General features: G+C 55.3%; 3 protein-coding genes across 3 annotated transcripts; 2 read left to right on the forward strand and 1 right to left on the reverse strand.

Annotated features, from left to right (window-relative positions):
* The first annotated feature begins 55 nt into the window (after positions 1-55).
* KVR01_001751 (uncharacterized protein) lies at positions 56-2,650 on the forward strand. The gene has a single exon (XM_044789660.1). The coding sequence runs from the start codon at positions 475-477 to the stop codon at positions 2,488-2,490; it is 2,016 nt and encodes a 671-aa protein (XP_044649706.1). The 5' UTR covers positions 56-474; the 3' UTR covers positions 2,491-2,650.
* A 32-nt stretch (positions 2,651-2,682) lies between these two features.
* KVR01_001319 (uncharacterized protein) lies at positions 2,683-7,106 on the forward strand. Its single transcript, XM_044784053.1, has 2 exons — positions 2,683-6,070; positions 6,209-7,106. The coding sequence occupies exon 1, from the start codon at positions 3,019-3,021 to the stop codon at positions 4,414-4,416; it is 1,398 nt and encodes a 465-aa protein (XP_044649274.1). The 5' UTR covers positions 2,683-3,018; the 3' UTR covers positions 4,417-6,070; positions 6,209-7,106.
* Positions 7,107-7,266: 160 nt separating this feature from the next.
* Positions 7,267-9,352, reverse strand: KVR01_001315 (uncharacterized protein). The gene has a single exon (XM_044784186.1). It carries the CDS (start codon positions 9,166-9,168, stop codon positions 7,564-7,566), a length of 1,605 nt encoding a protein of 534 aa, XP_044649270.1. The 5' UTR covers positions 9,169-9,352; the 3' UTR covers positions 7,267-7,563.
* Between the last annotated feature and the right edge of the window lie 760 nt (positions 9,353-10,112).

Here is a 10,112-nt window from a genome sequence, read left to right on the forward strand (position 1 = left end):
TGCAGCAGCTTTCATATCACTTTTGTGAGGGAAGTCAGCCCATTGTGGATTGTCTCGAAGTCAAGACGCATTCGAATCAACTATCAATTCCCGCCATTTCCATGCCAAGGCTGCACCGCTGTGCTGTTCCTTGTCCTGACCGTGCAATGCTGAAGCTCCTTGTCCGGGCCGACCGTGGTCCTGGGGTTGAGGCTAACGGGTGACATCATTTGGCCTACAGAGCCTCACCTTTGGCCGATATCCCCAGATAGTGTCGACTCAGTGCCGAGTCTAGTGCATCATCACCCTCCGACTTCGTATCCAAGTCTCAATGTGGACTGGCGACCTCATTTGTATCAGTGAAATGAGCGCCACAACTGCTACCGGTGGCCGTTTTGAAGAATCAGAAAGCCTAGAACGTTATAGAATTGTTCACTTCGCTCCTATTCTGTCGCTCCTCTTTGTTCACATGCTTGCTTACACGCGCCGGAAATAATGAAGCGCCTCGGAACGGCCGTGACCATCACCGACCCCCTCGTCAAGTACAACGCCCTCCTTGCAACTGGTACTTTTCACCCGGATCCTGCGCAACACCGTCTGGCCCATCACCTTCAGAAGCTCTATCTGCGGTTGAAAGACTATCAGCCGTCCACTGAATATCGCACAAGGCTCCGTCAAATCACAGAGTCTATTGGGGGTGCTAGAGAAAAGGAGACAGACCAACTGGCAGTCAGCAGCCATCCCATCAGGCGCAACCCTCTTTTCGCCAAATTCTTTAGATCGACAGAAGGTCCACGAGACAGTCTCTCCTTGACACGTATTCTCACGAGCCATGAGAGTGCCATCGATATCGACTCCCCCAAGGGGCTGTTCCTCTCGGGTGAGGTCGGCACGGGCAAGTCCATGTTGTTAGACCTCCTGGCAGACGGTCTGCCCACGAGCCGGAAGCGGCGTTGGCATTTTAACACCTTTATGCTTTATGCGTTCGCGAGGCTTGAACACTTCCGAACGTCACGCCCAAGTATTGCTAGCGAAGACCAGCAGTGGTCAGTGCTATGGATGGCCAAGGAGATGATAGACACTTCGCCAATTCTGTTTTTAGACGAATTCCAGCTTCCCGATAGAGCTGCGGCAAAGATTCTCAGCAACTTGTTTATTGCATTCTTTCAGCTCGGTGGCGTGCTGGTTGCCTCGTCCAATCGCATGCCGGACGAGCTCGAAAAAGCTACGGGTACATATGGATCACCGCCCCCGCCCTCGGGTGGCCTGGTCCGCAGCGTTTTTGGGTTGGGTGCTAGGAAGCAGAGGGGAGAGCTGTTTGGGAGCACGAGCGATTTCGCAGCCTTCCTGGAGGTTTTGAAAGCGAGATGCGACTTTTGGCATATGGAGGGCGCCCAGGACTGGCGACGTCGAGATATACAAGAGCACCTTGGTCTGCAACAGAGAGCCGACTCGGCATCTGGATCAACTACCTCCCCTTTGGCCTTGGAAAATTCAGAATCCGACCTGTTGCTTGTCCGTGATGACACAGGGGATTCAACAACGCCACGAAAATACGCACTCACGGTAGACAGTCCGGAAACTTGGAACCAAATGGTGCTCGAGACTGTCAATAACCCGCTTCTGTCATCAATCCCCTGGGAACCGGCAACCCTAGTCGTGTATGGGAGGCTGGTCAGTGTGCCGAGACAGTATCAAGGCTTTACGCACTGGGATTTCGACGAGTTGGTACACAAGTTTGGGCCGGCTGATTATGTTACATTGGCCTCGAATTATCATACGTGGATCATCGACAAGGTGCCTGTCCTGCCAGTGTCCATGAAAAATGAAGCCCGTCGTTTTATCACCTTGCTGGACGCGCTGTACGAGGCTCGTTGCAAGGTCCTTATCCGGGCTGAGGTCGGTCCAGACAACCTCTTCTTCCCAGAGCAAAAGCGGCGCAAATCCTCAAAGGCCGGACTGACTACAACAACACGTTCTTCCGCTCCTGGCATGAAAACAACTACCACCGCGGAAGAAGGCGAACATGAGGACGCGACGTACTCCGAAACCATTGCTGAAGTCTACCAAGACTCTGCGGCCCCATTTAGACCCAACATATCGAGCTACAACGAGGGCCCGCCTTCACCCTCCAACAGAACCGCCAGTATTCATGCGGAAATTGACTCAGACTTCGGAATCCTCGGTCAAAAGGTCGACTTCGTGAACACATCTGCATTCACAGGCGAGGATGAGCGCTTCGCATATAAGCGAGCAGCGAGCCGGCTGTGGGAGCTGTGTAGTGCATCCTGGCATGGCCGTCTTGGACCTCCGGAGGCCTGGTGGTCACCGGTGCCCCCGGAGGCTCGTCACTGGGAGAGCAAAGAACCGACAAAACCCTTGGACATGAGTTACTCGGCACATAGCAAGACCCCAGGGGATGTTGCTTGGGGTCCCTCGGTGGACTTGGAGGAGCCAGCGGGACTCTCCAGGTTACGCGTAGATGAGCTTAAGAACGGCAGGCGTGAGTGAATCTCGGTAACATGAGATTTCACAAATACTGGATTACAATGAACTCGAGCTGAGGCTTCTTTCAGCTGGCAGACATCGTCCGGATGGTCAGGTAAGTTGATGGGCGGTTGATGACTTGGAGCTCTGAAACATGTCCTGTGGATCCCACGCTTTCAGGCGCCTCAGTTCCCATGGGAAAGAATTCCGTGAGAGCAGTTTACACTGTTCACATGCAACTCAGCACAGCTGAACAACATTTTCTGTGGCATCAATACAGACGCTGCCGGGCAGCTTGCGCGACGGCCGCGCTGGGGTTGCCAGCTTGCAAATGCTTGTCCCTGCAAGGTTCCCGGAGCACCACCCACCGAATCGATTTCAGGGGTTAGCTCCCCGCAACACCAAATGACAGGTGACCTCAACCACAACTTCATGGACGTGGGCATTGAACATGAGATTTATTGTCTTCCCTTCTTACTGCATATATTGTGTGTAAACGGGGGATGATCAGCTACTTTGTTTGGTCTTATAAAGATGTGAGAGCAATACGCCATGATCGGCGGCAAAACCATCATGCCGAGGCAGCGGCGCAGGATGCGAGACATCCTCTGCTGCGTAGCGCTCGTCCTGGTCATCTACTGCCTCTTCTTGGCTGGCCGAGTGCCCAAAGAGAGCCAATCTGACGCCTCTTTCTCAACCAGCCCGGGCTCTCAGGCTGTCGCCGGGCATCATTCTCCGGAGTTGCTAAACAACCTCTCCCTTACAGTCTCACAATGTGAGGCCGCATTCCCAAACCTGACATGGTCTATCGAGGACGTCGTCTCACAGGGGCCTTTCACCCTCACCCCCAAGACAGCACCAGTACTGGGACGTATCAAGTCTGGCCAGCTGCACATCCTCAAATCCCAGCGCAGGAATGAGCTGTCAGCCGAGATGCTCAACTCCCGCACCGCGTCACTGCACCAGATCCAACGCGCCCTGTTGACGGCGCCACCCTCCGAACCCGTGCCGGACACGGTCTTCGCGCTCAACTTCCAGGACCAGCCCTTCGGCACGGCCTGGGCCTACTCCCGACAGGCGGACCCCAAGTCCCGGCCGGGCTTCGACGACGGCAACACCAACGCGCGGACGTTCCTGATGCCGCACTTCTCGTTCTGGGCGTGGAGGCTCCCCTTCATCGGGTCCATGGGCAGGGCGGCCGAGGCCATCGCGCAGATCGAGACCAGGCTCCACCCGACCTTTGCGTCAAAGATCCCAAAGGCCGTCTGGCGCGGCACGACGTGGTTCAACAGCGTGCACAACCCGCGGCTGCGCGCCAACCTGCTCGCGGCGGCAAAGGACAAGCCCTGGGCGGACGTCGAGGCGCTGAAGTGGGATGGCGACGGCAAGGGCGGCGGCGACAGGACGGCCAGCAACAGCATCCCCATCGAGGACTTTTGCAAGTACAGGTACATCCTGCACACGGAGGGCGTCACCTACAGCGGGCGGTTCCAGTTCCTGCAGCTGTGCGCGAGCGTCGTCATCACGCCGCCCATCGGCTGGATGCAGCACGCGACGCACCTCGTCAGGCCGGTCTTCTCGAGCACCTTGCTGCCCGGGCAGGCCCAGGAGGGGAAACAGTGGGCGGCGGCCTCGCCCATGACGAGCAGGGCCTGGGGGCAGGGCTACGGGGCCGAGGAGGCGAACATCATCTTCGTGAAGCCCGACTGGTCGGACCTGGACGATGTCATCACGTGGCTGGAGGCCCACCCGGACGTGGCGGAGGGCATCGCGGGCCGGCAGCGCGGCTTGTTCGCGGGCGGGGGGTATTTCAGCCCTGCTGCTGAGGCGTGCTACTGGCGTGCTCTGGTCAGGGGGTGGAGCGAGGTTGTGCGGGTGGATGCGGGCGAGCTGGCTGAGGTCGGCCCGGGGCAGACCTTCGAGTCTTTTGTGCTGACGAACGGGGACTGAGTGACGGTTGCATGGTGGATTCACAAGCATCGGGAGAGCCTCTGGCTCTGTGTTCTGTTGCGGAGATGGCTATCAAGCAGGATGGCCTGATCCTATGGGGACACACTACCGTTTCTCTCTTTCCACTTCTATATTATTGGCGTTTCCTTCCGGATCGCTACAGTATATTGTTCGTGTCCTCCGTTGGAAATTCTTTTTCCTTTTTCTTTGTTCAAGCGTGCGCAAGGGCCCTGCGTCTCTGAAGCCCGACACATGCATGAGGCGCTGCTGAATGTTGCTTTTGCCAGCCAGCAGTCATTTCTCGAGGGAGCGGCCCGGTGTGAGTCGAATCTTACCGCACCACCCACGGCTAGGACGGCTGGCGCGCTCGGAAGGATTCGATGTCCGATCCATCACCCAACTGGTCCGTCCCGGCTCCTGCCAGGGCTCACGCTCGACTGCCATGACTTCCCAGAAGCCTGGGCATGCAGAAGCGATGGTCGCAGAGCACGGCCTGCCAGGCCGGTGAGTGATTTCAGCTTTTGCCCGTTTTGGCCAGCGCCGGGGTAATTAATCAGCCGACGAGTGCAGCGAACGTGGGATTATCTCCGGGAGCGAGGGCGAAAAGTGCCGCTCGGGATAAGCTGAGAGAGTCAACCGCATAATGGGCCGCACAATAGGCAGCATTGCGGCCCCGACGTCATTCCAGAGCCTCCAAAATAAAACACTGCACATCATATATTGCGCCCTTGTTTATCCCGGCGCCCAGAGGAGCAATTCGTAATTGTCGTTGAGCTTGAATGCTTGTATAGATATCAGACTCTCGGGCCGTCCCTCGTAAATTGGGGACATCGTAGTAGAAAGTAGCGCACAAATAACACAGCCTAACACATACGACTTCAAATGCAGTAGTTGCCCAGGTCGAACTGGTCGTTGAATCCTCTATAAGCGTCCGCTGGCCCCGGATCCGTCGGAATGCAGCCTGGGGACGTCACCGTCAGCAACTAAGACACCGCCCCAAAGGATCTGGCTCGTCGTGCTGACGTGGTCGCGCCATTGGTCGGCACATGTCTCGCACAGCCAACATCTGCTTAGCCGCTCCTTTCCTGTCAGGCAGAGGCACAGGCAGACAGGGCCGTCTGCTCTGGTCGTGGTTACACGGCATGCGCCGCCGAGAGCACCTGCTTCCTCTTCGTTTAAATGTCGCGGGCCAGACATCTTGACGGGGCTCTGCCGGCCGCAGGATCCCTCTCGGCGCTTCTTTTTTTCTTTTCGTCGCATTTTCTCACTCGCCACCTCTTGGATTTCACTCGTCTCCTAATTCTCGGATTCCTATAAATCGTGACATGGTCATTGTGCCAGTCGACACCTAGACGGCTGGACACCTGGTCTAATGTTCCGGCGGCCGTGCCCCCTCCCTCGTTCTAGGGAGCAGGCCTCATATGCGCTTCCAGTCTGATTATCAATCTGACAAGTCAACATGGCACAACCCTTGGAGCCCACGTCGACGGCGACTGCTCTTGCAGCACGGGAAACGAGGTTCTACTACGCAAATGGACGGTGCGGGGACAAGAGTATTTATATGTGCGAACCGGGAATCATCTATGGAATCATCGGGGCTATCATCATTGGTCTCGCTTGCATTGGTTATGCGTGTTACCGTTACCGACACACGGTGAGTCCATATTCTGTGAACTCAAGATTTTCGGCCCCTAATAAGCACCGTTCCTTCCTCGGTACCACACGCGTATCGTCTATTTCACCGTTCGAGTGAACTGCGGCCTTGTCCATGAAGCTGACTCGATGCATCCAGTTTTTCATGAGGCCGGTTATGAAAGGTTTCAAAAAGATACGCCGGCGGTGGAGGAGAAGCAGGAGAAGAGTCCCCATTACGAAGAGCGACGTGGAAATGAACAACGTTGATGTTGACGATAAAACGGTCACTTCTGATTCCACTGCTCCCGGCGAAGGCCAGACAGCACCTATTCCAAGTACACGACAAGTACGCTTCGCAGGCCCCTCGTGACCTGTCGACAGTGTTGACTTGACGACCGGGCCTTGCTAGCTCTACTGGCTTGTTCAAAGAGAGAAATGCCAGTAAGGTGAAGCCACCGAGAGATCGACATTATTCCGAGATTTCCAGTAACACATCCACGACCCGACGGCGATATCAGCATGCTGCTGCAAGCATCATTGCACCAATGAGGGCGGTCTTGAGGAATGCGCATGGAGATGACAAGGAAGTCGCTGTGCGTCTGGTAGCTACACCACCGGGGCAACTGACGACCACTCTGACGGGAGCGGGAAACGAAGCAGTCTGGACGTTCAGTCTAGACGAGGGCTGCTGAGCGACGAGAGTTCGTTTTGAAACAGCCGATCAGCCTGATATAGGCACCATCCAAGAATGGTTGGAAATCCGTACCGAGGAAAATCGGGTCGTCTGTCACGAAGCTCAATACTCGACTGGAGGGACAACAGGAAGACTCCACGTATCTCCTCCATGGACGCCGGGCCACCATGATGTCGTCGTCGCGGTTCCACGCCAAAGCGCCGTTGTCGAGACCCACCCTCGATCCTCACAACGCCTAAATAGGCTTTCCACTCTAACCTAGTTGATTAAACGTATATAGTATCATTGATTGCATGGAATGTTTGTAGAAGCCTATAATATACATATGTACCAGCCATCGTTTTGGCCATTTGAGATTATCCGGATTTCCAGCAGGATTTGAAACTGGTACAAAACGATAGATTAAGGAGCATGAGTTCAGTCAGGCCAACCGGCGATGATGGGCCATGAAAGCACGGGTGGGCCAAATATTATCACTGGCACAACACATCTGCAAAGGCGACTGTTACGGGAACGAGATGTGAGAGCTACTTTTTCATTTATTCAGATAATCGCCCAGTGTGAAGACTGGTGGCCTGGCCGCACGCACCGAGGGCGAAGCGGTACGCATCGACGCTGAATTGACTGGGAAATGAGCTGTCGAGAGAGGAGCTGCCCAGCCATTTGTGTGAACGGGTCCGATCCCGTGCAAATATTGATCCCCCAGAAAGTCTCTGCGAATAGTTGCGTCCCAAGACTGGGTCTGAATCTGCACAGTACTTGTCGACAAGCGCTGGAATGCCATTACGTGTGACCGCTGCACACGTACCAAGTTGAACTCAACACCGGATCTCCACGCCACCCTTGCTGACAGTCAGATACTTGACTCCCTTGTAAGGCTTGACGCCCTCACCCAGGCCTCTGCTCTTCCGGGTATCTAGCAGGATACTCTCTATCCTGATCCCGCTCGGCAGCCACCCTTTCACGGCGAAGCTCACTGATGCCGAGCTTGGCATCAGTATCTTGTTCTGTGCGAGCCTGTTGGCGTCGCGCCCGTCGTGTGAGCCAGCGCCCGCGCCAGCTGCCTTGTCCAGTCTCGCTCCAGCCGCCGTCGACTCCGCTTGGTAAGGCTCCTCGTAGGTGTAGTCCATCGGCACTTCTTCATCGCCCTCGGATAGGTGGCCTACGACGGTGCATTTCAGGCCAAAGTATGTTGTCCCTGCGCTTAGCTCCTTGGCTGGTATGTGCCATTGCAGCTCTCCATCTCCCGGGTTGTACGTGGCGTCTCCCCTTGTCGGTCGAATGTCGGGCAGATTCCTGACGTCCTCTGGGAGCGGCACCGTGATCACGAGGTCCTCTAGCGAAGTTGAAGCAGGCCCTCCTTTGCCAGCGCCGCCCCTGCCGGGTGGCCCTGAGCTGACCGGGGCGCCGAATATCTTGTTGATGTAGACCTTGACTTCAAAATCTGCCCCTGTCGGCCCCAGACTAGTCGTCATCTCGAGATTTACTGGGAGCTTCAGACTGCTTGAGCTCAGGTTCCCACTCTTTCCACTGGAGAACGGTAGCAAGTCCACCTCGTACCCCGCCAGTATGAACCGCCCGTCAGGCGGAATGAAACTTATGACACCAGGCTGCTCTTTCCACCTCGCCAGTCTTACGCAAGGGTGGAAGACTGGCAGCTCCATCACGCTGTTGAGATTGTGCTTGCCCGAGGGGCTCGTGAGTGTCATGTTGATGTCCGGCACGCCGGAGACCTTGCTGGTGAAGGCGATGGTACCATTGGCGAAAGCGGCCAGCGGTCTTCCACTCGGGGCGAGGGTGACGTTGAGCGTCTCCACCACGTCTGCATACAGCTCGTTGCTTGTGTGCCTGACGTTAGCCCTCCTCCATGGTAGCGAAGGCGCTGTGTTCTGCAGCATCGACGGCGTGCCCAAGGCGGGGCTGGGTGACCGTCCGTACGCGCTGAGGTCTTTTACTTGGCCTGGCAGGGTGATGCTGCCCAACAGCCTACCCATCCAGCCTTCTACTTCGACGATATCTCGTAGGGCATTCGGCTCGGTGGTGGCGACCGTGCCGGCGTCGCACATCTCGGTGAGCAGCTGGGCGACGACATCGTAGTTGGACTCGATCTTCTGGGATATGAGGGGGGCGCCGAGAAACTCCTCGAGGGCATCGATGACGCGGTGGAGAAATTCGAGGATCAGGAGCGGTTCGACCTCGCCGGAGGTGGTAAGGAGAAAAAGGAGGTTCGAATGGATCAGCGAGAAGACGAGGGTGGGCGGGTTGGTGTTGGGCAGGTAGATCAGGTTCGGCCGTGGCTGCGGGTGCGCGAGGTAGAGCGGGAGAAGGTGGGCTGAGGAGAGCGGCCTCGAAGTGTAGGTGTGTGAGAGGACAGGCGAATTCCTCTCATCGTAGATGTGCAATGCCTCAACCACCCCGTCCATCTTGCCGCTGTTGTGGTTGTTGATGATGGGTTGCCACACTGCTGCTGACCATGGTGGGGCAGCTTCAGCGTAATGACGTGCCCCGCGCGGCAGGCAACGGCCAGGGCCGAGCCTACATTCATAACCCTCTCTTCTTGTTGTAGTAACATTATATATAATAAAAATAAGAATATTTATGAAAAAAAAAGATAATAAGAAGTATTTGAAAAAAGAGGAGAATAGAGAGGAGAATAAGAAGAAGTAGGATAAGAAGGGGGAGGGTAGGAAGGAGGAGGGTAGGAAGGAGGAGGGTAGGAAGGAGGAGGGTAGGAAGGGGAGGGTAGGAAGGTAGAGAATATATCTATAAAAAGAAAGAAGATAAGAATAGGGAAGATAAAAAGGGGAGGATAAAAAAGAAAATAAGAAGAGGTTAGATAAAAAAAAAGTCTTCTTTTTTTCCTTCCTCTTCTCTCTCTTCCTCTTTTTTCCTTCCTCTTCTTCTTCCTCTTCTTCCTCTTCACCTTCCTCTTCGCCTTCTTCTTCTTCTTCGCCGCCTTCTTCTTCTTCTTCTTCGCCTTCTTCTTCTTCTTCGCCGCCTTCTTTTTAGCGGTTATTCACCGTTTTCGTATTGTCCAATCGCCCACTGGAAGCACGATCTGCGAGAAACATTCAGGCTCATCTCTTCCAAGCCATAATGACGAAGATCGATGCACTCCGGAATGTCCTCAAGATGAGAAATAGAAAAGTCCTTCTCGAAGAAAATGGTGATCTTTTCTGTGTCGTCTAAGGCCATAGCCTTGAGAACTGGGAGTTCAAGCTGCCGCTGTCCTCTTGACCCGCATGCATAGCGGTGTGGAACGTGTTTGTGACATCTCCACGGTGCGATTCTTGTATGTTTCCTCAGCTGGTTCGTAGAGGTCCTCCTGTCCAAGATTTGTAATATCCACCAAATAAGATGCTTGTCT

Source organism: Diaporthe batatas, assembly GCF_019321695.1.
Source record: "Diaporthe batatas strain CRI 302-4 chromosome Unknown Contig00002, whole genome shotgun sequence".
Taxonomy (NCBI): Eukaryota; Fungi; Ascomycota; class Sordariomycetes; order Diaporthales; family Diaporthaceae; genus Diaporthe; species Diaporthe batatas.

Coding starts and splice junctions, on each gene's coding strand:
- KVR01_001315 (XM_044784186.1), bottom strand. CDS start 9,168: ATGGACGGGGTGGTTGAGGCATTGCACATCTACGATGAGAGGAATTCG.
- KVR01_001751 (XM_044789660.1), top strand. CDS start 475: ATGAAGCGCCTCGGAACGGCCGTGACCATCACCGACCCCCTCGTCAAG.
- KVR01_001319 (XM_044784053.1), top strand. CDS start 3,019: ATGATCGGCGGCAAAACCATCATGCCGAGGCAGCGGCGCAGGATGCGA.